The 25,828-nt window shown below is 61.0% G+C and overlaps 2 protein-coding genes across 5 annotated transcripts in view; one reads left to right on the forward strand and one right to left on the reverse strand.

Annotated features, from left to right (window-relative positions):
* Positions 1-6,290, forward strand: part of EVL (Enah/Vasp-like) — a 112,996-nt gene extending 106,706 nt beyond the window's left edge. For 2 of the 4 annotated variants that reach the window (XM_080644597.1, XM_080644596.1), the window contains exons 10-14: positions 721-787; positions 882-944; positions 4,072-4,138; positions 4,548-4,605; positions 5,830-6,290. In XM_080644597.1, coding sequence (XP_080500723.1) covers positions 721-787; positions 882-944; positions 4,072-4,138; positions 4,548-4,605; positions 5,830-5,867 — 293 coding nt within the window. In that variant the 3' untranslated portion in view covers positions 5,868-6,290. The remainder of the gene's footprint in view (positions 1-720; positions 788-881; positions 945-4,071; positions 4,139-4,547; positions 4,606-5,829) is intronic. The other 2 variants (XM_080644599.1, XM_080644598.1) reach the window with 1 other exon arrangement.
* DEGS2 (delta 4-desaturase, sphingolipid 2) lies at positions 6,286-24,925 on the reverse strand. The gene is made up of 3 exons (XM_080644634.1): positions 24,788-24,925; positions 9,744-10,486; positions 6,286-8,056 (listed from the first exon to the last, which is right to left on the reverse strand). The coding sequence occupies exons 1-3, from the start codon at positions 24,867-24,869 to the stop codon at positions 7,910-7,912; spliced, it is 972 nt and encodes a 323-aa protein (XP_080500760.1). The 5' UTR covers positions 24,870-24,925; the 3' UTR covers positions 6,286-7,909.
* Between the last annotated feature and the right edge of the window lie 903 nt (positions 24,926-25,828).

Below are 25,828 nucleotides of genomic sequence, written 5' to 3' on the forward strand. Positions count from 1 at the left end.
TCGAAGCTCAGTGTGGTTACGTGGGGGTTCGCTCAGGGCCACACGCCGGCAGCGTGGATGCGTCCAGCTCCTGTGCCAGCAGTGCCCAGGGGTGGCTTTCAGGAGACCTGCCTTGGCCTGCGGTCGGCCTCTCTGCTGCCTGGGCATTTTCCCTTCTGCCTCTCTGCTCGTCCACCAAGCCAGTGAATTCCATTCGGTTTGACAGACCTCGTGACAAAAAGGGAAATATAATTTAATGCCACCAGCCCTCACGCCCAGGCTAGGGAAGGGCCAGCTGTCCTGTGGGGAGCACCACGGAGTCAGAGGCAGCAGGTGCTCATGGGGCCCCAGGGGCCTGGCCCCCAAAAGCAAACGTGGGCCTCAGGCTGGTGAGCACCTGGCGCGGCTGCCTCTGCCCGCTTACCCCCGCTGACGCCACCCCACGGCAGAGGGTACAGCTGAGAGCTCCCTGGCACTTGGTTTGCACTTCACGGAGGGTAGGCTTCCGTGCTGAGGCTCGTCAAGGCCAGCCAGGTCCCGATTGGGGGTCACGGGGGACAGCAGGGTCATCCACAGCCTGCGAGAGCTGCTGGGGCCAAAGGGGGGCTGAGGGCAAGCCAGGTGTCAGCTCCCCCAAAGCAGAGCTTCCTGAAGGGCACGGGGGGCTCCTGCGGGGATGTTGGGCGGGGGCCTGGGAGTGCTCTCAGCCCTAAGGCTCCTCGTCCTGACGTGACTTGACAGAGGCCGGCCGGAAGCCCTGGGAGCGGAGCAACTCCGTGGAGAAGCCCGTGTCCTCGTTGCTGTCCAGGTGAGCGGGCCCCGGGGAGGCTCGAGCCGCGCCGTCGGTGGGGCCGAGGCCGCCACGGTGCCCATTCACGTGTCTGTTTCATCCCCTGCCCTAGAACCCCGTCCGTGGCCAAGAGCCCCGAAGCTAAGAGCCCCCTTCAGTCGCAGCCTCACTCTAGGTACCAGACAGCTCTGTGGGGCCTCCGTCGTCCCCTGCCCGTGACTAACACCAGACCCTGTCCTCGTCCTGTCATCTAACAGTGCTGTGGGCGGTCTCCCCCTGAGACCTGGGGCCAGGTGTGGCCGGGGACCGCTTCCTCCGCCCTCTCCGGGAGGGAGAGACCGCGGGGAGGGCGACCTGCCCAAAGGGGCATGAGCTGAGCTGAAGTGAGTCCCAGCTCTGGGCTCCCTGTGTCGTTGGGCACGCCCCCCCCTTCCCACCCCGTGAAGAGGTCTGTCGGCCTCTGCCTCTCAGGCGGTCGTGTGGACAGCTGTGTGGACAGGAGCTGGACATAGGAAGTGCTCACAGCTGCGCCCCACAGCTCAGCCATGCGGGGCCTGGCCCGGCACGCCGCCGCCGCCTCGCCTTCCTCCCCGTACAGTTTCCGGCGGATGCTGACCATGTTTCCCAAACCAAGAGCTGGTGCGGTAACAGGATAGGATATGTGAAACTGAGGAAGCCCCAAAAGTCAGAGTCTTAGCAGCCCCATAGCAACCAGAGGCCAAGTTGGCTTCACTGCAGGCTCCAGAGCCCGGGTAAGAAATGTCTCCACTGCCCACCAGGATTGAGGGAAGCCCCTCGCGTGGCAGAGCAGGTGGCTCTGAGGCTGGTCTTGCAGAGCAAAAGGGGGGATGAGCAGAGCGCGCTGGCCTGGCCCTGGCCGGAGGGTGAGCAGCGGGGGGACTCAGGGATAGCCAGGATTTGTCCAGGGCCTGTGTCTGCCAGGTCCGGGGTGGTGGGGGAGGGGTCCTGCTCATCCTGCCTGCAGGGACCCCATCTCTTGGGAAGGCCTGTGGTTGGACGGCTGTGGGTTCTGACAGGTGCTCGGGAGGCCCGGAGGGTCACATGGGAGACAGCACTGGGGACAGGCGCTGTAGCGAGTGGGCTGGGCAGGCCTCCCTCCGAGTGGCATTTGGGTGGCTCTGAGATTGGGGGATTGCCTTCCAATCGGCGTGGAACTGCTGAGGCCCTGTGGCTACAGAGTGAGAAGGGAAGAGGAAGGGCAGTGTGTAGGAAGGCGTCTCGTTGATTGGATTCAGTGTGTGCGCCCTCAACCAACACAGGTGCTGGCTGTCAGCTGTTGGGGAGCTCACTCGGCTGTGAAGGGAGTACATGGAGGGGCAGGAACAGAGCAGGCCCAGGAGGAGGCAGGGTGCCCAGGGCACAGTGGTCACTTCCTGCTGCTGGAGGAAGGGCGGGCTGCCCGTGCCCCTCAGAAGGGGACTCTCCAGCCCTGAGACAGATCGGTTCTCCAGTGCGGTCCGTCCCTCCGGCAGGGGCGTCCCTGCGCTCACGGAGTTTGACAGTGTCACCATCTGGGTGTACATACACCGTATGGAGAGAACGGAGGCACGGAGAGGTGAGGCAGTTGGCCCAGGTGACCCGGAAAATTTCTGTTGCAACAGGGACTTGAACCTACAGGATGGGCATGATGGCCCTGCGGGTCTCAGGCTGTACCCACAATTCCTTACAAACTCACTCGGGACCACGTTTGGCCTCTCTCTTGAGTTCATCTGGGAGGGCGGGGGAGCATTTTATTCATTCATTCGTTTTAATTCAGTTCTGTGCCCTGGACCACCGAGGTTTCCTGTGGCATGCAGCGGATTTTCCCAGCTGTATTGAGTAATAATTGACACCTCCATTGTGCAGGTGGAAGGCGTACAGCGTGGTATTCGACATGTGTGTACACTGTGCAGTGATTACAGGGAGCTCAGTGAGCCTCGCCTGGTTACCTGTGTGTGTGCGGTGAGAATCTCAGGATCTGCTTCCTTAGCTACTTTGAAGCACACTATACAGTGTTGCCACCCAGTCACCATACCCAGAGCGGATCCATCTGCTCACCGGAAGTGCGTGCCCTGGAGCACCTCCACCCGTCCCCCTCACCGCCCTCAGCCCCTGACAACCACCAACATATTCTTTGTTTAGATAAGTCTGGTGTTTTTTTTAGATTCTACATACAAGTGAGATCATACCATGTCTGTCTGTCTCTGCCTGGCTTAGTCCATGCAGCCTCATGCCCTGTAGTCCATCCATGTTGCCACAAATCGTGGCTTCCTTCTGTCTCACGCCGGAATAATTCCACATATGTATGTTCCACGTCTTCTTACCCACCTGTCTATCCATGGACACTTTGGTGGCTCCCGTGTCCTGACTGCTGTGGCTAATGCTGCAGTGAACATGGGGGTGCAGGTACCTCGTCAGAATTCCCTCCTCCGGCGATTGCATCTCCACATAAAACCCAGACATGGGCCTGCTGGCTGTTTTCGTCGTTTGAGGAGCCTCCGTGCTGTTTCCCAGCGAGGCTGCGACAGCACCTCCTCTCCCTGGCCGTGGACAACACCGGTCCTCGATTTCACCACACGCTCTCATCCGTCCGGTCACAGTGTGTCCACCTGCCGTCACTCCCACGGGCCCTGTAGCGGTTCGGCCACGTCCTTGCCCTGAACCCGCAGGCCCCGCCCACCTCTCTGTCCACATGGAGAGAAATCGGGCGTTTTGCTAAGATTTTCCAGGAAAGATTCATGTGGAAGAGACGTTACATTTCAAACCAGCTAGCTTTAGTTCAGAAACTTCTCCAAGACGCAGCCCAGGAAACAGAAACCTTTGCCTCCGAAGAGCAAAGCCACGTCCAAGGATGTTGCCTGCTGTCAGGCCTTTAAGGGGCGTGTTTGCTGCACAGGTTTTGCGATTCGCATTGTACTCAAGGCCGCCATGGCTGGTTTCCCTGTTTGGCCAGGAACATAGAGCCCGCGGCGAGGACTAGCTTGTCGGTGTTTTCTTTCCCGGGGAGAACGCGTGCGGGGGCATTGCTGCCCGAGAGAGCTCTCCTCGGTTGGACCCTGAGCCCTGACTCCTGGGCTGGGAAACATGGTCACAGCATCCCTGAGGTCCTGGAGGCGGCGGCTAAGGAGTAGCCACAGACACAAGCAAAGAGGGTTTGAAGGGCCACGGGAAGGGGCAGTCTCATCCCGCAGGGCCCGCCCCAAGCAGGAGGCCCTGGTGCCTGCTCAGGCTCTGTCCCCCACGTGGTGCGTGCCTGCCAGGCCCCGCCACCTGCCTCACTGCACCCGCCGTCCTCTCCCCAGGATGAAGCCGGCCGGAAGTGTGAACGACGTGGCCCTGGATGCCTTTGATTTGGACCGGATGAAGCAGGTGAGCGTGTCCTTTCCTGAGAGGCTGTGAAGGAGCCCGGGGCTGGGACCACCTCGGGGGCACATCGGGGGCAGCCCCAGTGGGGCCCTCGCTGCAGCACAGTCAGGGAGCCAGCAGTGGAGGGGGTTGTAGCATTTGTCCCCAGGCCCACCCCTGCCCCCCATCGCAGAAATAAACATCCCCCGCCGTCCGGGCACTCCAGAGGGGCCTGAGGTGCTGGAGGCCAGGCAGGGCCGGCCAGGGTGTCCCATCCCCGGGCACACCATCCTCCCCCCAGCTCCAGGGTGTGGGTGAAGGTGATGTAGGGGCTGTGGCTCCAGAGGGAGGCCCAGGACACCCCCACCCTTCCAACACCTCACCCCTGCAAGGCCGGCTTCCCATCCCTGCCTCTGAGGCTCTGCTCCCACAGGAGATCCTGGAGGAGGTGGTCCGAGAGCTCCACAAAGTGAAGGAGGAGATAATCGACGGTGAGTCGGGCTCACCCTGGTCCTGAGGGAGGGCAGAGCCGCCGCCACCAGAGCCACACAGGGCGGACCCAGCGCGGCCCAGCCAGGAGGCATCCAGGACCCCGAGGCCTTTGGCTTTGTACTTGGGCGGTTTCATTCTCCCCCAAACAGCCCACAGGCCCTCCCCATTCTCTAGTCAAGCAAACTGAGGCTCAGACAAGTGAAGGGACTTGCTAAGTGTACACACCTCCCAGGAAGCAGAGCCATTGTATGACCCTGACCCAGCTCCCAGCTGCTTGGCCTGGGCTGGGGGAGCAGGTGGTGGCATTCCCTAAAGATCCTGGTTCCAGAGGGCAGGGCCTGGCCACCGTGAGTCACACCCGCCCGGGCCCCCACTGAGCCTTTGATACAGCGGCTCAGATCTGGAGCCAGAGGGAAGGACAGGGCTCTCAGCAGGGCTGGCCTCAGGCCCCACCTGCTCCCCACCAGCGGGGGATGAAGTCACAGCTGGGTGGCAGAGGGCTGCCTGGACTCTGGGGAGAGAGGAGGTGAGGGTGAGAGCCTACCTGGGTGACGGAGCCACACCCTGTTCTGGTCCCAGCGGAGAACACTGGGTTCCTGTTTGTCGGGTCCCCGCAGGCCTGAGCTGGACAGATAAGGAGTTAATGAATAGAGAGAGCGAGATGGAGCTGGAGCCAGAACGGAGACAGGCCAACCATTAACTCGGCTTTATAGCTGGGCGACCCCCAGGAGGGGCTGCCTGGGGCTGGAAGCAGCCCGTGTGGGAGGGAGCGGGCAGTGGGGCAGTGGGCCACGGCACAGGTGGAAGCTGCCTCAGCGGTGGGTGGGTCCAGGGAAAGGCCCAGATTTGGGGGCAGTGCTGGGGGTGGGGACAAGAGGAAGCAGAATCCCTGCCCTCCTGGGGGAAGAGCTCCGGCCAGGGAGTGGGAGGAGGGGGTGCCTGCCTGCCCCTCCCGGCTCCAAGGCTTCCTGCAGCCACTGCCCCCACCCCAGCGGGCCTCTAGCAAGACTGCCAGCTGTGGGTGCATGGAAGCCCCACAGACCTCATCGGGCTCTGACCTCTGCGAGCCTGGTCTCAGGAGACCAGAGGCACTGGAGCTACCTCACCGGGGGTGGGCGGGCCCAGCGGGCCCAGCAGAGGCGGGGTGGGCGGGCCCAGCAGAGGAGGAGGTGGGCTGGTTCCCGCCACACCTGAGCCTCCCTCTCCTCTCCTCCTGTCCTCAGCCATCAGGCAGGAGCTGAGCGGAATCAGCACCTCGTAGATGTGCAGGGCCCGAGCCACGACCCCGACGGACGGACGGAGGAACGCAGCCCGGTCTCCGGCCACGCGAGCGCACACTGAAGCTAGGATGTGTTTCACTTCAAGTCCTAACCCGTGAGAAAATACTGACATGAGGGCAAAGTTCACTTCCTGGATTTTTTAGATTCTACCTGACACAAAACACCAGGTCTACTCGCCTTTTTTTGTATTTTATATTTGTCTATTTAAGTGTACATTTCTTTTGGTTTATAGAAAAGATACCCCCAAACCACACGCTTCATTAGGTGGTTCCGAGTTCCTCCTGGGTGCCCCTCGCACCTGGGCCTGGCGCACTGTGCCAGCAGCTCCTCCCAGCGTCACGGTGTGAAGTCTGTCCGCGCCCCTCGGTGTCTGTGTCCACGTGGTAATAAACGCTTACTGTCCACACACCGGCTTCTGCTCACTCTCTCGCCTCCTCTTGGTCGCTGCTGGCTGGGGCACCCCTTGTCGGGGAAGGCCCCCCGGCAGTGGTGACCAGGAGTAGTAGGACAAGATGGAGGCCTTGGGGGTAGCTGGGCTGAATTCAGACGTGGGATGGATGGGAGGGTGAGCAGGCAGTTCAGGCACTTCCTGTGGGGCCCGGGGTGGCCATGGGAGCCACACCCACAGGGGAGTGGGAAGTGGCCTTGAGTGGCACCCTGGCCTGGAACATCAGAGGGAGTCCACGTGCGTTCTGACCAGCAGGGCTGGGAGGATGAACCCCCTGCACCCTCCACCACTTGGTTCCAGGCTTGGTGTCTGCTGAGCCCCCGCAGGGACACCCCCGAAGCACCTGCCAGCCCTTCTCAGACCAGCCAGGGAGAGTCTGCCTCTCGGCCTAGCCAGTGGGCAGGCCTGGAAGTCCAGTGACCACGGCCACCAGACACAGCAGTGTGCCCAGCCACTGGCCCAGCCGCGCGAGGGCCACGGGAGGAGCGGGGAGGCAGGCCCTGGTCTGGCTGATGACGGGACCGATTTTCCTGGACATACCTCATCCCACTGAGTGTCCTCAGCTCTGAAGGGAAGAGGTGATCTGCCCGCCAGGAGGTGGGCCCTGAGGCTCTGGTCTCTGAGTGCTGGCCCGCGTCAGCTGCTCTCCTGCTTCCCCCCGCCTCCCGGTCCAGGAGGCCTGCAGTCTCAGGGCTGGGAGAAGGGGGCCCAGGGAGGGCAGGAAGGATGCCTCCCGAGGTCAGCCGTGCCATCGGCCTCACCAAAGTCAGGCCAGAGCCATGTCCCCCTCACAGACACGGGACACCCGCTCGCCTCCCTCTGACTGTGGTCACCTGTCTGTCCAGCCACCATGTGTCTGGCCTGTGGCCCCCGGGCTGTGAGAATCTCAAGTCCCATATCTCAGCTGGTTGTGGGGACAGACCCCATGGTGTGAAGCCTGAACCCTCGAGGCTCTGAAGGCTTCCCACGAGGGTGCTGGATTGAGCAGGGGGTGGAGCAGATGACATGGACCGAGGGGAGACCATGGCTGCAGCACCCAGCAGGGTGAATGTGAGGGAGGGCTTCGGGGCACATGGACTTGGCAGGCGTGTGGGGCCTTCTGCTGCCTACACCCCCAAAGGCTGCCCCCCACAAAGGCAGGGCCCTCAGGAAATGCTGCCTAAGCACCCAAGTGTGGGAGCAGCAGCCCCAGGGGCGGGAGCAGGTGGGGACCACCTCCAGGCAGCCAGGGACCTCATTCTCAGGCCCAGGCTGGGGCCGAGACGCCTCAAAAGCATGCCGTGGATGTGGAAAGAAACGCTGGTTTAATTTAGGGCAGGGGCACACCAGACACATCAGCCCCGTGGAGGCTGCGCACACAGCGTAGGAGGCAGGGAGGCCCAAAAAGGGCGGCCTGGCCTGAGGCAGCAGCGAGTCCACGTGCAGAGCCTGGGTCCGCTGTCCCGGCATGGTACCGGAACCCAGGGACAAGCAGCAGCCCAGGGGTCCAGGACCAAAGGCAGCCAAGTTCTGAGCACCAGGCTGAAGGCAAGGACCACCAGCTCCGCAGCGACGGGCCGGCGCCAGCGGCCCAGCTCACAGGCCGTCCCCTGCCAGCTTGCACACCCGCTTCACCCTGGCGTAGGGCCCCAAGGAGTCATCGAACACAAAGTCCCAGAGTACCTTCACCCACGAGTGGTGCTGCGGCAGATGGTCGTAGTACTCGGGCGCGATCTTCCGCACCTGCGGGGAGGTGGGGGTCAGAGGCCAGGCCTTGGCACAGACACGCCTCTGCCACACATGTGCAGTGCACGTGAGCATGTACACACAGGCGTGTGTACACAAACACGTGAGCATGTACACAGACACGTGAGCGTGTACACAATGACACACACCCTGTCATCCCTAGGGTGCCTGTGTCCAGCTCAGCCCGGCAGGAGGCTGGCCGGTGCTGGCCGTTAGCCCCGGGCACAGTCTCAGCCCCCTGCCCAGGTTCAAATGCACCTGTCCCTGGAGCCAGCTGGAGTTTCTGATCCAGGAGCCAGGGCGGCCGGGCTGTCTTTCCTCAAGCACCTGCCCAGTTCCCAGGCACAGCCTGGCCTGGTCATTCATGCTCCTCACCCGTCCAGTGCCCTCCCCAGCCTGCCAACCCTCTGGCCTCAGCTCCCACAACACCCGCCCCCATCGCCCTCCTCTCAACCTCAGTACTTATTTCCCAAATGCCTATCTTGCACCCTTCTCCTCTTCAGCGCCTCGCCCCTGCCTGCACACGACACCCTCAGCTGCCTCCTCCGGGAAGTGCTCCCCGCCTCAGCACCTGCAGCAGCAGCAGCACCGCCGCCCCCATGGAGGGCACGCCGGGCACATCAGTGCTCAGGGCCTGCGTTAGAGCTGCAGACGGGCTCAGGGAGACGAGGTGACCTGCACGGGCGCAAGCAGGGGGCCGTTCACTTTGCCCGGAAGTAAAGACACTCGCGACCACCCGAGTCTAGGTTCTGGCTCTGCTGCTTCCTGCAACAGGCACCTCCCCTCTCACCTTTACCTTCTCATCTGTGAAATGGGGGTAATGGGTAAGGCGGGCACCTGCCAAATCGGCTTGTGGTGAGGCTTAAGTGAGGTGGTGCTCAGCCCAGGGTCGGACCTCAGTGCCTTCAGCAGGACGGGAGGGGGAGGGCAGGGAAGGAGGGGTGGGGAGGGAGGGCTGCACACACAGGCTGTCAGACTCGGTCACACAGGCCAGGGTGCAAATGCCTGCACACCCAGACAAATGCTCACACATAACCATACGCACACATTCATGTACACACCGGGCACACTCATAGGCACACATGCAAACCCCCAAAGGCATGTGCACACCCAGGCACACACAGAAAACCCCACTGCCCCCTCTCCTGCCCCGAGGGGCACCTCAGCTCTTTCTATCCCACCCACACCAGACTGAACTCCTCCTCCCCACCCTGCCCTCCCGCCTCCTTCAGAAATTCTCCATCCCAGGCCTCCCAAGGCAGAGCCACCCGCCCAGACGCTGCCACTCTGCACCAACTCAGGCCAAGCCCCTTGGGTCACAAAACCCTCCCTGTCCTCCCTGCCATGTGGGGCCTCTAGAAAGCCGTTTGCCCAGGGATGCACAGCCAGTGCATGCCATAGCTGGGCTCAGTCAGGTTCGCATTACACTAAGCCGTCTAAACTGTAAATGCGCCCCGAGCCCCTGCCCTGCCTGGATTCGCCTTGTCACTCTCCAGGCCACGCCCCGCCCCTGTGCGGCTCTCCCTTTGCCCTGAGACCACAACTGAGAATGTGGCCGCTCCATGATCAGCATGAAAGGAAAAGGAGGTCAGAGCCAGGCCCCAGGGCCACCCCGCCACATCTCCCGCCTCCTTAGACCCCGTGCACCCCTCACCGCTGCGCCCCTGCCCACGCGGCCACCTACCAGGGGCAGGTTGCAGCCGGGGATGCTGGGGAAGTCATGGTGCTCCATGTGGTAGCCCACGTTGAAGGTGATCCAGTTGAGGGGCCCATAGTAAGAGTAGGTCTCATGGCCCTTGAGGAACATGTAGTGCTCAGCCACGAAGTGGCCGGAGATGGGGTGCAGGCCCAGGCCCAGCAGGGTGCTGGCCAGCAGGTAGACCACGGGCTTGAGCCCCCAGAGGGCGAAGATGGTCGCGTCGGCCGCCAGCTGGACCAGGGCGTTGAACACCTCCATGCGCGTCAGGGCCTTGGGGTTCACGCAGAGCGGCCGCAGGGAGTAGAACAGGGGCTGCAGCACCAGCCAGAGCAGCTTCCGGGCCGGCGTGCAGAAGAGCCAGCCCTCCAGGCGCGTGGGCACGTCCACATCCAGCCCGTCGCCGCCCAGGTAGCGGTGGTGGTCCACGTGGTACTTCTTGAAGGAGGCGGCATAGGGCACGCCCACGGGCAGGTTGGCGAAGATGGCGAACCAGCGGTTGTGGGCGGCACGGCCCGTGCCAAAGGCCGTGTTGTGCGAGATGTCGTGGATGGCCAGCGTCAGCGAGTGGTTCACGCAGCCGCCGAAGGCGTAGGCCCAGAAGAGCAGCCAGCGCCACGCCAGCCCCTGCGCCAGCCAGCAGGCCAGCAGCTGCACCAGCACCAGCCCCAGCACCGTCCACTTGAGATGAGGGTCCGGCCGCATCAGGGCCTTGATGGCCGGGTACTTGGCTGCAGGTAGGGCCAGGAGAGAAGGTGGTGAGGGGGGCGCGGCTGCATGGGCCCCCAGCCATATGCCCACTCTCCCTTCCTCCCTCCTTCCCTCCCTTCATTCCATTTGTCCCACTGGCTTCCCTCTGGTCCTCCTCCATCATCCACTAAGCCCCTGGGCAGTGACACGGGATAATTCGCCCTCGAGGATCATGCTAAGACCTTGCCCTGCGTGTGATTCTGGACCTAGGACCAGCCAGGCCTGTGGGCGCCCAGTCAGTCAGACCTGCCTCCTCCCCAGCACCTGGGGGCACTGGGGAGACTTCCCGGGGGTAGGGAGGGCTTTGCCATCAACCTAAATAAAGAGCGGGTGTCACCACAGGTCACAGAAATGTGGTCAGAAATCAAAGCGGCTGCAGAGCCAGGAGCCGCTGGCTGTGCCCGTGACCCGCACACGCGGTACAGCAGGTGCAGCGGCTTGTGACCAGGTGGACTAGGCATATCAGGAACCGGGAGGGGCAGCGGCTAGGGGAGGGGCACCTGGAGGGGAGGGCTCTGGCTTGCTCTCAAGTGTTTCAGTTCTTAAAACAAGATCTGAAGGAAGCACCATAAAATGTTGAATGTGTTTATTTTGGAGGGTGGGTGTTTGTTATAGTATCTTTCGTATTTTCTGTTCCATTTCTCAGAAAAGGAAAAAACAATGAGAGTTGACCTTCCCGGCCCAGCAGCAGCAAACCCTGCAGGAACAGGGGGAAAGGGATGTGGGGGGAGTACCCTCTATCAAGACAGCCGTGTGTTCTAGAAACCTCTGCAGCTGCCGGGCAGGAGGGGCCGGCAGGGCCAGGCCGGGGAGGGTGCTACGTCCAGGGACGGGGACGGACAGGGTGACAGACGTCCACCAGGTGTGTTCCGTCCCGCCTCCTAGGGCACAGCAGGTGAGCACTCAGCACCACGATGCACAGAGAGGGGAACTGAGGCGATAAAGGTGGGGCTTGTCCCAGGGCCCCCTCGGGACAGGCAGTGTCCACCCTCCTGAGCAGTGGGCAGCCTCAGGCTCACCCTCCCAGGCTGTCCCATGAAGAGGGTCCCAGGACAGCAGCAGAGGCTGGGCCCCAACTGGAACTGGCCAGGCCAAGGCTGCATCCAGCCCAGTTCTGCCCAGCTCTTTCGTCCCAGTGACCCAGGCAGTGGCTCCCCCTCTGTGCTTGGTCCGGAAGGATATGACAGCCCAGCTCAACCGCCCCAAGGCCCTCCTCCCTCCTGCCAGGCCTGTGTCCCATTTCCAGATGAGGAGACTGAGTCTCAGGGTGATGCCCGGGCTCAGCCGGCACCTGAGGGCATGTCCCCAGCCTCCCCCTTGAGAAGATGCATCTGGCATGGGGACGCCAGCCTTCAAGGTGTAGTTATGTCTCTCCAGTGACTAAAGATAAGGCGGGATGTCCGGCTACGGCACCCCTTCTGTCAGAGCCACCCAGCAGTAGCCCAGGCTGTTTCGGAGGTGGTGAGCTGCCTGTCCCTGGCAGTGTACAAAGAGAAACGCAGCAACATGGCAAAGGGATTCTGCTCCAGAGCGAAGACTCAGGCTCCCAATCGGAGTTGTGTGGCCATGGGTTCGTCCCACCTCCGTGGGCTGTGGTGTCCCAGCATGAGACGGCGAGGACATGGTACGCCTCTCAGTGTGTCTGTCCCCTCGGACAGGTCCTGGCTCCCGGACAGCAGGACAGCCCTCATCTGCTGGGAGATGCTGGGGGGTATCGGGGTCCCCAAATCCTAGAATCACAGGCCACCTCTGCCCAGGAAGCCAACAGAACCCCCCAGGCAGTTGCCCACATGCCCGCCCTACCACCCAGCCTTGGCCTCGTCTGGCAGCTGCGGCGACGTGGGCTCCAACTGCATGAGCAGTGGCTCCACGCAGCCCTCCGGACAGCCTGCCACTGGCTGAGTGGCTGATGGGTCTCAACCCAACGGCAGCTGACATGGGTGGGCAGAACCGGGACTCCCAGCCTCCACTCCCATCCCAGCCACCCTCTCTGCAGGAAGGGGCCACCTGGGGCCTGAGCCCTGTGATCCTGGGACCTCTCTCCCTGACACCGGCCAACGACACTACCCAGTCAGCTCCCCAAGCACAGTGGCCACAGCACAGCGAGAAAGAGTGAGCAAGCCAGGACAGCATGAGTCAGCCCACTCCTCCAGCCACGGGAGGCCACAGCCGTCCCTGGGCACCGGGAGGGAGCCGCCTCCAGAGTGGCTTCAAACCCAGTTCTGGACAAGGACCTTTTTTATTTTATTTTATTTTTTATTAATCCTCAGCTGAGGATATTTTCCCATTGATTTTTAGGGAGCCTAGAAGAGAGAAGGAAAGACAGAGAGAAACATCGATGTGAGAGAAACACATCGCCTGGATGCCTCCTGCACGCACCCCGACCAGGGCCGGGCCGGGGAGGAGCCTGAAACCGAGGTGCATGCCCTTGACTGAAATGGAACCCAGGACCCTTTGGTCCACAGCCAACACGCTCTCCAGAGAGCCAAACCAGCTAGGATTGGACAGGGATCTTGAATCCACAATATGCAACGATCTCCTACAACTGAACAACAAAAGGCAAACAACCCGATTTAAAAACCAGTGAAGGATGTGCAACTAACCAATGAGCACATGGGAAGATGCTCCGTGTCATCAGTCACTAGGGAAACACACATCAAACCACAATGAAACATTGCTTCGCACGCACTAGGATGGCTACATTTAAAAAGCGGAAAGTAACAGGTGACGACAATGTGGAGAAATTGGAACCCTTGTTTGGGCGTAACTGGTAAGATCACAAAAACGGCACAGCTGCTGTGGAAAATAACTTGATGGTTCCTCAAAAAAAAAAAAAAAAAAGTTAAACACAGAATTACCATATGACCCAGCAATTCCACTCCTAAATATATACCTAAAAGAATGTAAGCCCTGGCCGGCTAGCCCAGTTGGTAGAGCACTGTCCCGATACTCCAAGGCTGTGGGTTCGATCCCAGGTCAGGGCACATACAAGAAGCAACCAATGAATGCATCAATAAGTGGAACAACAAATCGATGTTTCTCTCTCTCTCTCTCTCTCTCTCTTGCTCTCTCTCTCTCTCTCTAAAATTAATTGTGGTAAAATATATAGAACATAAAATTTGCCATTTCAACTAAGCTTTGTTTTTGTTTTTCTCTTTTTAAAAAATTTCTCAGCTCCAAGCAGGTAACCTCAGCTCCAAGGAGCCGTCTCCGAACCACAGACGCGGTCACCGGCAGGATGAACGGGGCAGCACAGGAAGCCCAGGGCGAGGCGGGAGCAGGGACTCAGGCTGTGCCATGCTTGGCGATGGCTGGTCAGCACGTGCGCCCAACGAGGCAGGGTTCAGGCGCACACAGCGCGGACCCCCGCTGCAGGTGGTCACCCTTCCTGGAAGCTTTAGGGCTGGGAGATGGTGGGGACCATGCTGAGGCATTACCCGGCTGGGCAACTGCTCTCCCGGGCCTGCCCCGCGGTGGCTGCTCGGGCCGTGGCTGCACACTGGGAGGCCAGCTGGCTGCCCAGGAAAGGCCGAGGTCCCGTAGGGTGCTCGGCACCCCAGCATCATCCCACCAGGTGGGGCGGGAGAGACCAAAAGGCCCAGGCGGGGCGGGGCGGCGGTGGGGGGAGAGGCAGATGGGCAACTTGCGGACCCCACTTGGGAGGGGGGCAGGGGGCAGGCCTCATCCCAGCGTATTCCTGTCCCAAAAGGGGTCACAGAGAACGGGATACTTCTGAGGGTGTTGCCCAGGACGATGGGTGCCTCCAGTGGAGGATGGGGGCTTGGGGGTGGGAATCCAGCAGGGAAACAAGTTTCCCGTGAGGGCCAGGGCGAGAAGGAAGTGCCAGCAACCTCCTCATCAGGAATGCCCTCGCCCACAGCCCTTGCCCACAGCCGGGAGCCAGGCGATTGCATGCAAAGTGCCCTGAACCTTTGCATACCCGGCTGGGCTGCGGGGCGGGGACCGCAGACCCAGAGGCTCCAGCCTCCCGCTCACCAGCCGTGGCCTCAGGGTACCAGCCTCTCCCCTCGGGCAACTGGGAGCCAGGCCCTCAACTGCCAAGGCGCACCTGGGAGCCAACCCAGCCACCAGCCTCCACAGGGTGGGCCTGCCCTGCTTCCCCTTGGAAGGAGGCCAAGCCCGGGGCAGCAGGGTGGGGCAGGCCACACCTGCGCCAGGTGAGCACTGACTCGCAAGCCGGGGCAGCTGAGAGGACCCTGACCCCAGGGCCCAGGCCAGCACACAGGCCACTCCTGTGCCCCTCCGAGGCAAGGGCAGTCACAGAGCTGCTAGCGGTGACCTTGGACAGTGGGAGAAGGCCCCTGGGTGCCTTCCCTGCCCCTGCCCAGCCCACCCTTGTGGGCCTGGTGCCCCTTCCTCCTTTCCCAGTAGAAGCTCAGGCACAGGGTGCCAGGTTCCCAGCCCCTCCCCCAGCCGCCTCACCTCCCAGCTTGGGCTCAGCACTTCTGATGCCCGCCTGAGCCCCCGGAACTGTTATGACTGTGGTTAGAAAACACGGTTCTCGGACCTGAGAGCACCCACAGCCCATTTCTGACCTTTGGGACCGTGGGTGCTGCTCAGGGAGGCCAGTCTGGCCTGGGTTGGCTTTTACCTCCGCTCCCGGGCCCTGGACCTGGCCATCCTGCTGGAAGCAATGAAATGTGGGGCCGAGCCCTAACTGGTTTGGCTCAGAGGATAGAGCGTTGGCCTGCGGACTGAAAGGTCCCAGGTTCGATTCCGGTCAAGGGCATGTACCTTGGTTGCAGGCACATCCCCAGTAGGGGGTGTGCAGGAGGCAGCTGATCGTTATTTCTAACTCTCTATCCTTCTCCCTTCCTCTCTGTAAAAAATCAATAAAATATATTTAAAAAAAAAAAAAAAAAGAAATGTTGGGCCGAGGGGTGAGGCAGCTGGATGCTGGCAGGCAGCTGAGGGGCGACCCCCAAGATTGTAAGCCCCAGATCACCTCTCTGGGCCTGAGAGCACCTTCCCCCACAGAGCAGGGAGGAGCCCCCACAAGTCCGCAGGCCCAGCACAGCCCTCAGGGGAGCCATGCAGAGCAGGCACTGAGGCCTACAGCCTGGTCCCGGGCGCCTTGGCTACAAGCATGGGGGCGGGGCGGGCTCAGAGCGGGGGCTGGCACCCATCGTGCTGGGCAGTGAGGCTGGGAGGCCTCCAGTGGAGCCCCAGAAGGCCCCCCCAGGACTAGGGCTCCTCTGGACCGTCCTAACAGCCCTGTGACCAGGGGCCCGCTGGCTCCCCACCCCACCTCCCCATCCCTTCACCCACACCTGCCAGATGGAAGCTCAATCCTCACTCAAGGGAAACAAATATCGAACCTTTTCAATTCCAGAGCTTCCGGCTCCCTGACGAGGTGGGAGGCCTGGGGGACCTCCCTGGGGAGCTGCTCTGAGGATCACCAGCCACACAGACCCAAGGCTGAGGTCACTGGGCAGGGCAGGACTTGGGGCAACTGGAGCCATGGGCTTAGGGCAGCCGTGGGCAAACTACGGCCCGCGGGCCAGATTCGGCCCGTTCGGCTGTTCTATCCGGCCCGTGGAGCCGAAAGAGCGGAGGGTTCTCTTGCTCTCCCCTCCGCTCCTTTACTTTGAATTTCTATTAGTTCACACAAACACTCCATCCATGCTTTTGTTCCGGCCCTCCGGTCCAGTTTAAGAACCCATTGTGGCCCTCGAGTCAAAAAGTTTGCCCACCCCTGGTTAGGGTGTCAGCTGGGGGAGGTCAGGGAGAGTCACCGACAGGAAGACAAGACGGGGGCCCCTTGAACTTGGCAAGGTCACGGGAGCCTCAGCAGAAGCCATTTCGGCACAGCCAGGGTTGAGATGGCCGAGAGGTGAGGTGGTGCGGGGCGTGTGCGGGCACGGAGGGGCAGGACGCCAGGGAGGGGTCACGGACAAAGTAAGCAGTGCTGGCCCAACAGGAGGGCCTCTTCCGGGGGATCAGGGAAGACAGAGAGGAGCGGGGGTGTGAGTGGGGAGGGGGAGAGAACCAGAACTGTACCCCCAGTCACTCCAGGAGGAGCCCTGGTCAGGCTCTGCCCCCGTGGGACCTCAGCTGACCTGGGGGACCCTGCCCGCTCAGGCCTCCTGCTCCACGGACCAGCAGTGGGGCTAGGACCTGGATGCCTCCAGCAGAGCCAGAGCAAGCGTGGATGGCCACTTCGAACCAGAGACAACACGCCCGTGCCTACGGCTCCGGGCAGCGGCCCGGCCAGAGCCGCCGGCCATGAGTGACAGCACTGCTAGAAGTCACACTGTCCAGGCACAGCACAGAAAGGGGCTCTGAGACCCAGGGAGGCCCGGAGACGGTCAGAGCCAGACGTGACCTCGGGACCCCCGAGTCCAGGCCTGCAGGATGCAGCAGGACCAGGCCTGGACGCAGAGACCAGCAGGGGCTGCATGCCCGGCATCTGACACACACCCACCCAGACACACACATGCCCAGGAGGGGACCACCGCCACCACAGAGCGGAGGAAACAGGCTCCACCAGCAGTGAAGCGCCTGCCTAGTTTCCAGGGGCCCCTCTGGAGGGTGGAATGAACCTCAGCCCCCAGAGGAGCTGGGCGGCCTCAGGCAAAGCGCCCAGAGAATCCGGGTCCCGGCTCAGGAGAGCCGCACTGCAGTCCGGCTCAGGCCCGGGCCGGGTGCCCTTGGGCAAGGCCCTGTCCCTCTCTGGGCTGCTTCCTCACCAGGGTGCCCACTCTGACAGCCCTGGGAATGGGGGCCCATGGAGGTAGGGTCTGCCCTGGGGCTGGGGGCCCATGGAGGTAGGGTCTGCCCTGGGAATGGGGGCCCATGGAGGTAGGGTCTGCCCCGGGGCTGGGGGCCCATGGAGGTAGGGTCTGCCCTGGGGCTGGGGGCCCATGGAGGTAGGTTCTGCCCCGGGGCTGGGGGCCCATGGCCACCGCGGGGTGAGGAGGCGGCAGGTGCTCAGGGGCTGGAGAGCAGGGCTCCAGCAGGTGTGTGCACTTACATGCATTACATATATTTACATATTTACATACATGACAGGCTGGGTCATCAGGACCCAGAGAGCAGAGCAGGACAGCCTGCTGGGAGGGCAGCCTGACCCTAACCCCACACCAGTCTCAGCTGTGGACCCACGGTTACTCCCGGAACCTCTCCTGGCTGCTTCTGCTGGGCCAGCCAAGCGGAGGGAAGATGGCAGACGCCGCAGCCGGGCAGGGGAGGCGCTGGGCCCGCACCCCGCAGACAGCGGGGTCCCCAGGCGGGCACCAGGCTCCTGCCCTCAGCACAGGCCCCCGCTCCTCCCTGGGGTCCAGATGGCGATGAAGTCACACCCCCCTGGTCTCCAGCGGGGCTCCCAGGAGCACAGGGGCTCCTCCCCTCTCTCACCTGGACCTGTCACACACCAGGCCCAACCGGCTGGGACCTGGGACGGCTCCACCCCCAGGGCCGCCAAACACCACTGCTGCCAGTCTCCTGTGACCACCCAAGTCTCGAATGTTCCATCGCAGAGCCAGCTTCTGCTGCCACCTGCATCCGAGCCCCACAAGCCGCTGCGCACGGGGCACCAGGAGCCCGCGCCTTCCCGCACTGTCCCCACCCGCAGCCCAGTAACCGGACCTCCGACAGCCTCTCCTGACAAAGGCGCCAAAGCCCGCCTAATCCCACGTCCCAGCCTGCTTCCTCGCGGCACGGGCCCTGGCACCTGGTGCGCCAGCTCCCAGCTCGGCCTCCCGCCTTTTCCGCTTGGGGGCCAAAAGGCCAGCCTCGCCCCGTCTGGTCGGCGTGGGAGGCTCTCTGGGACCCGGTTCGACGGAGAAAAGGTGGAAAGTGGCCCAAAGGGCCTTCAGCAGTCACGGTTCGCCTCCTCACCTGCCTCTTGTTAAACCTGCTTTTTGCTCGTTGACAAATATTTGCTGAAGGTCCGTGGCAGCCAGGCCCCAGATCACAGAGATGGAGGGGTTCCCAGGCTGAGCGGGGTGGGGTGCCAGGGCATGGGCAGTGTGCCCCATTAGAATGTGCCAGGAGAAGGAGGCACACACACAGAGCCCAGGGACGTGCCAGCTGCACTCAAAGGAGAAAGAATTTGGATTTAGCCCCACAGGTGTGGCTCAGTGGTTGAGTGTCCACCCGATGTGCCAGGGTTCAATTCCTGGTCAGGACACATGCCCAGGTTTCAGGCTCGATCCCCGGTCGGGGCGTGCAGGAGGCAGGCAATCGATGTTGATGTTTCTCTCTCATCAGTGTTTCTCTCTCTCTCTCTCTCTCTCTCTCTCTCTCTCTCTCTCTCCCCCCCCCCTTCCTCTCGCTCTAAAATTCAATAAAAAGTGAATATTTCTTTAAAAGAATTTGGCCCTGACTGGTGTTTCTTAGTGGTTAGAGCATCGTCCCTATGTGCCAGGGTTGCAGGTTCGGTCCCAGTTGGGATGTGTGCGGGAATGAACCAATGAATGCTTGGAGGGGTAGAGCAATGGATCGGTGTTTTTCATGTGTGCACGGGGCGCTGGTGCTCTCTCTCACCTCTCTCTCTCTCTCTCTCTCTCTCTCTCTCTCTCTCTCTCTCTCTCCCTCTCTCTCCCTCTCTCTCTTTCTAAGTCAATAATTTTTTAAAAATTTTAAAAGGATTTGGAGCCCTGGATGGTTTGCTCAGTGTCAGCCCAGCCAGGGGCCCAGGTCAAGGGCACGTACCTCATACACAGGTTCAATCCCCAGCCTGGTCACGGAGCGAGTGGGAGGCAGACCACTGATGTTTCTCTCTCTCCTCCCTCCCACTCTCTCTAAAAATCAATGGGGAAAATATCCTCACTCCTGGATGAGGACTTAGACAAAGGGGTTTGGGTTTGAGAACATGGGGTGGGGCTGTGGAGTGACCGGGAGCGGTCCTAAGGCATCTTTTTCAGGTAACAGAGACACTCTAAGTTGAATGACTAAAAACCATTGGACTGTGCCTTTAAATGAGTCAATGTTACAGTATGTAAATCATACCTCACAAAAGCTGGTACAAATCAAGGAAGGCAGGGGGACGGGGGAGGGGGCACACACCCATCTACATAGAGGCTGGAAGGGGACACGAGATTTGGCACCTGCCAGGAGTCATGTGTCAGGGACCGAGGACAGACAGTGGCTCGGTCCCACCTCTAACTCGCTGGGTAACAGTGGGCAAGCAACCAGTTCCCAGGGCCCTGCTGTGCATAAAATGTGCAAATGTCGGAGGCAGAAAAGAGAGGACAGAAGACATGCTCCTGTGAGAAGACCCAGGGCCGCCAGGGGAGGTAGGTGTCACCTGGCCAGCACAGGGCCACCGTAAGACCGAGTGAAAAACAACACTCAGGCCCTAAGAGTTTGGCTCAGTGGACAGAGCATTGGCTGGGGACGCCAGGGTCCCAGGTTCGATTCTGGTCAGGGGCATAGGCCTGGGTTGCGGGCTCAGTCCAACGTGCAGGAGGCAACCGATCAAGCATTCCCTCTCATCATTGATGTTTCTCTCTCTCTCTTCCTCTCTGAAATCAATAAAAATATATGTAAAAAAACAACACTCAGAAATCAAGAAAAAGGACAACTTTGATGGAAAGGGAACCAAGGGCGTGACAGGACATTCACAAAAGAAAGCCGTGAAAGCTCAGCCTCACTAAGCAGCTGAGAAATGCCACTTAAAACGGGGTGCCGCCCTAGCCGGCTTGGCTCAGTGGATAGAGCTTCGGCCTTCGGACTGAAGGGTCCTGGGTTCGATTCCAGTCAGGGGCACGTGCCCGGGTTGAGGGCCCGGTCCCCAGTGGGGGGCATGCAGGAGGCAGCCGAATCAATGATTCTCTCTCATCATCGATGTTTCTATCTCTCTCTCCCTCTCCCTTCCTCTCTGAGATCAATAAAAATATGTATTTTTTAAAAACGGGGTGCCTCCCAACCACCAGCTGCAAGGATGACACCCCTCACAGCGCTGGGCTGGAGCCAAGATCACGCCTGCTGTTCCATGGGCTCACTCAGGCTCTCTGGGAAGCCAGGGCCGCACCAGGCCGTGCCAGGTGGGAGTGGGCCTGGCCCTGCCCTCGGGGAAGCTCACAGGTGACTGGGAAGTCAGAGAGTTGAACAATCACCCTGCAGATCAAGGCAGGATTGAAGACAGGGAAAAGGCCGCAAGGTGAAAGTGCGCGGGCCCCTGTGGGAGGAGCAGGGAGCAGGAGGGAGGAGCTCAGTGGGGAGGCAGGGGGAGGTAGGTCATGGCGTGGGCCAGCAGGCTCCTCCCTTCCCAGCTCCAAGATCAGGGATGATGCATGTTGATCACTTCATATTGATCATAGTAGAAATAGTTACAAATATTTACAGATCAGGGCTCTTGTTCCCTCCAGAGACTTGATCACTTAACGTTTACCGGCACACAGTGTGTGTGTGTGTGTGTGTGTGTGTGTGTTGTTAGGGAGAGTTTTAGAGAAAAGGGACATTTAGGCTGAAACCTGAAGGATGCATAGGAGTTCGGTAGAGGGAAAGAATCCAGGCAGAGAGAACAGCATTTGGCAGAAGACAGGGTGCATTCCACAACGTGGCTAGAGAGCAAAAAGGAAGACGGGGCCGGGCCAGGGCCTGGGTGTGCCACTCGGGCCCAGGCAGAGGTGGGGATTCCAGCAGGGAGGCTCTTGGAGGGTCTGAGCAGAGAGGACATAACCAGGTCAGTCAGGGTCCAGGAGGAACCCCATAAGGATCACCTATTCTCTGTGCTGCTGTGGGCCAGACCCACAGCACCCCTTCCCGCCTCCTCACCCAGCTTAGGATCCAGGTCCCCTTCCTCTCCTTGGCCAGCTGCTTCTCTCTGCCCTCCCCATGCCCATCACAGCTCACCGACCAATCACAGGGCCCACAGCTTGAGCCAGAGATTAGCTGGCTCCAGGGGAGGTCGTGCTTCTCCGAGCAGGAGGGGAAGGAGGCACCCCCTCTCTTCTGTGGAATCTCGGGGCTGGGTGGGCACAGACTAGGCATCGCCTGCAGCCTGCCTGGAAGAGGGGGCAGGGTCTGTGTGCTGACTGCAGCAGGGACAGAGGCGCGAGAGAATGGCCCTGTGACCAACCTGCTCTCCCCCGGCAGCCACATCTCTGTGGTTGGCTGAGAACCGTCCACACATCCCCAGAGAGCGGAGCCAAGGGCTCAGCCAGGTCTGGTCTGGATCTCACCGCTTTGCCGCCGAGACATCCCCAGCCAAGTTCTTTCCTGAGCAAATAATCCAACCAGTGCCAACAGTCTTACTTCCTTGTTTTCCTTTGATTATTTGAACTTCTTTGCACTATTCCTGTGCCCTATTTTTGTAAGTCAAGAACAAAAACAAAATCACAAAGCTATTTGTTTTTGAAAAGACAAATCCAAAGCCTGCCTTTTATTCCATGGCCACACCTGGCTTGGGTTCTGATCTCAAGCAGGCAGACTCCCGCTGGCTCTGCTCTGCCCTCCCAGTACAGGAAGCCTCGGCCCCGCGGGGCTGGGACACGGGGCTCCGAGGGGCTGCCGTGGGATCCCCTTTTGCTAGGACACCGGGCCCTGGGAGCAGGCCCCCACCCAGGCAGGCGGGCAGGAGCTGCAGGTGGATTTTGGTCCTGCCAGAAGAGCACTCAGCAGCTCTGTGCCATGACCTTCTGGGTCCTGACTCTGAGATTAGGATCTTTATTGAGCGTCCATTTGCCCTGTCAGCTTGGCACGGGCACAGCAGACACCTGGGTGGGACACAGCAGATGCTGGGCAGGGCCGCAGCACATCCTGAGCAGCAGACTGCCTGAACACCAGCCTGGCCTCTGTGACCTCCAAGCTGTGCGGCCGTAGGCAAGCCGCTTCCCCTCTCTGAACCTCATGCCGCTGCCTCTTCTGTAAAGAGATGCTGGCTGGCAGTTACCCATAAGCCATCTCTCCAGCTGGAAATGCCACAGGTGGTCCCTGTCCCGGGGGAAAACACGGGCCTGACCACAGGAGGTAACAGCTGTCGTGAAGGTTACTTAACATTCCCTCCATTTCACCTGCACAACAACTCTGTTAGGCAACATTACCGCGGATCCCTTTTAACGCCAATAAGCCTCAATTTCCTCACCTGTTTATTGGCTTGCCTGAGGTCACATGGCTAGCGAGTGCGTGTTGAGTCCTTGCCAGGAGATCACTGCACAGCCATGCCCTAGACCCCTGCAGACTGCCCCAAAGAGACAAGGGCCCATGGCCTGAAGCCACGGAGCTCCCTCACCCGGCCCCGGGCCACGAGAAAAGCCAGGGGGACTTCCTGCAGGAGGTGGAACAGAGCAGGGGCGGACATTCAGGCAGAGGAATAGCAAGTGCCAGGGGGGGAGGGAGAATGGCACAGTCCCAGTTCCTTGGCTTCAAACTAGATGCAAAGGGAGGACCCCACAGCACGCAGTGCGAGTGGAAATGATCAAGGCTCCCTGGAGAACCAGCCCTTGAGAACTTGTGTCGTCCCTGGCCTGGCCAGGATGCCTCCCGCTCCGAGTCCTCCAGCCTTGCTGGTCACCTGTCCAGCAAGCGCCCAGGACTGGTGCCAGGGCCCGTGGCTCCTCTCTTTAGAGAGTTCCTCCTCGGTGACCTGGAGTGCTGGGGACCACGCGGAGCACTTCCCATCCAAGACCTCCTTTCCTCCCCATACCCACTCCGCCAGGCAAGGATGAAGGTGCCTGCTTTACAGACGTCACCATCCCTCCCCCGGCCTTCTCCACTTGGACCAGGTGCCCAGCGAGTCTTGTAAGGGAAGGTGGGGGGAAGCGGGGGAGCCGGGGGGTGGGACAGGAACGCAGCCTTGCCTTGGGCCTCCTGAGGGGCAGCAGCCCCAGCTCTCAGGTGGGCGCTGGTGGGAGGGAGGACCAGATGATCACCAAGGCCCTCCCAGCCACCCCCAGGAAGTTCACAGGCGCAGGGGACCACGCTGCCACCGCTGAGACCACCAACAGTGCTGGACTATGGCTCACCTCACAGGAGAAACACCAAGTCACAAACCCACCCAGGGGTCTGCCGCTAGAGCAGGGCAGTCACACACGAACCGCTCTACATGCCCAGTGCCTGGAAGGCTTAAAGTAGCGGGGAGCATTCACCCTGGCCAGGTAGCTCAGTTGGTTAGAGCGTCGTCCCCATAGGCCAAGGTTGCTGGTTCGATCCCTGGTCAGGGCACATACAAGAAGCAACCAATGAATGCATGAATAAGTGGAACAACAAATCAATGTTTCTCTCTCGCTCGCTCTCCTTTCCTTTCTCTCTCTGTAAAAATCAGTAACAATTTTAAAAAGTGATAGGGTGCATATTTCCATAGCCTTGGGGTGGGGTGAGGAGACACCCAAGGACAAACACTAAAGACAAAAACGAATCCCTTCCAACGCATTCAGAGAACAGCTCCTGTGACCGCACAAGACAAACTGCAAAGGAGAAAATGCGTCGCAACATGTAAGACCCGGGGTTAAAAGCCTGCGATTCCAAGAGCTCTATCAACAAGCAAAAGACCAACCCGAGAAAAAGAAGCCACGCTGGCCAGTGAAACACGAAAACCGGTTATTAAATAAAGGTACTTGAAACGCACAGCGAATACGACTGCCTTCTCAGCCTCACTGGCAAAGACAGAAGTGCTGCCAACGGGTGTGGGAGGGAGGCAGCAGCATGTCCGCCCGCGGACGCCGCCCGGCACTGTGGGAGCCTTCCGAGGCATCTCATAAAAGCTGTTTTGGAGGTGTGGGCCCTTTAACCCTGAATGCCGGGTCCAGAGGAAGGCGCTGGCACGCGAACCCGCAGGATGAGCAAGTGGGTGAAAATGGCCTGGTGGGACACTAGACGAGAGAGGGGCGGCCACCGCGCGTTCAGCCACAAGACCCAGGACAGGATGGGCGGGATCCTCTGTCCAAGCTCTGGCTTTTAAAGCAGCTGAATCTCTGGCTCAGCATTTGCTTCCATCGGGGTCCCATTCTGTCTACTCTCGGTTTGGGGTGGGCGTGGCGCCCTCTCGGCGGCCGCGGGAGTGACCGGGAGCTTCCCCGGGCGGGGACAGCGCATCCCCCGTAGCTGATCCCTGTGGCCAACCCCTGGGCCGCCGCGTCCCGCGCCCGGGAGCCCCAGGTTTGCGCCCGGGTCTGCGCCCGGGTCCCCACCGGGACGCAGCAGCTGAGACGTGCTCCCCGGCGCACGGGTCCCCGTGTCCCGGGTCCCAACACGGAGGCAGAGACAGGGCGGGGGAACGCGAGAGGACGCGGGCCGGGGACGCCGGCGGAGGGGAGCCGCTCCCACCTCCCCGGAGCAGGGGTAGGGAGTGCCCAGGGGCCTCGGGCGGCGCTCACCCAGCATCTCCTTCCGGCGCTGCGTGTGCGGCTGGTCGGTGTAGACCCACTCGAAGTCGCTGCGACCCGCGCTGTTGCCCATGGTGGGCAGGGAGCGCGCGTGGAGCAGGGAGCAGGGCACGGCTCGGCTGCGCTCCACCTGTCGCCGGGTCCGCGCCGCGCGAGGCCAGTTAGGGGCTTGGGGGCGGGGGCTCCGGGGGCGGGCCTCCGGGGGCGGGGCCTGCGAGGAGCGGGCCTCGGGGGCGGGCACTGCAGGGGCGGGGTGCGTCCCGGACTGCCAAACCTGGGGCGGTGGCACCCCGGCCTGGAGGCTCTCGGGGCCTCAGTTACCTCCGCGGGGAAATGAAACTCTGAGCGCGCGACCCGCTGCAGTCCCTGGCCCCGAGGTGGTGCTGGGGACGCCGGGGGCGCTCGCGGCCCGTCCAGGGGAGCCATCCTATGTTCTCCCTGAGCCCCCGACCCACTCGCGTTCCTGCTGCTCACGCCCCACGGTCGAGTCAGTAAACAGAAGGTGCTCACGGAAGATCCGCCACGCCGTGTTCCCTTCCTCCTCCCACTCCTGGAGGCAAGAACGCGGAGGCAGGTGATGTGTCCCTGACGAACTCCTGGCGGAGCCGGACCCCACCCTGCCTTCGGGACACAGGAGCATTAGGGACAAACCAAGGGAATCTGAATACAGGATGGGCTTTGGTTAAACATAGTGTGTTGAGCCCAGCTGGTGTGGCTCAGTGGTTGAGTGTCGACCTATGAACCAGGAGGTCAGGGTTGGATTCCCAGTCAGGGCACATGCCTGGGTTGCAGGCTCCATCCCCAGTAGGGCATGGGAAGGAGGCAGCCAATCAATGATTTTCTCACCACTGATGTTTCTCTCTCTCTCTCTCCCTTCCTCTCTGAAATTAAAAAAAAAAAAAAAAAAAAAAAAAAAAAAAAACACAATTAAATTAAATTAACAAATAAAAGAGTGTGTCAAGCCCTGGCTGGGTAGCTCACTTGGTTAGAGCATTCTCCCCATACGCGAAGGTTGTGGGTTCAATCCCAGGT

This window comes from Plecotus auritus (genome assembly GCF_963455305.1).
Source record: "Plecotus auritus genome assembly, chromosome: 1".
NCBI lineage: Eukaryota > Metazoa > Chordata > Mammalia > Chiroptera > Vespertilionidae > Plecotus > Plecotus auritus.

Bases quoted from the DNA above. Each gene is read 5' to 3' on its own strand.
- DEGS2 (XM_080644634.1), bottom strand. From the start codon at position 24,869: ATGGGCAACAGCGCGGGTCGCAGCGACTTCGAGTGGGTCTACACCGAC. The intron at 10,487-24,787 runs GTGAGCGCCGCC...CCCTACCTGCAG, and splicing joins GCGCCGGAAGGAGATGCTGG to CCAAGTACCCGGCCATCAAG. The intron at 8,057-9,743 runs GTAGGTGGCCGC...ACCTCCCCGCAG, and splicing joins CCGGCTGCAACCTGCCCCTG to GTGCGGAAGATCGCGCCCGA.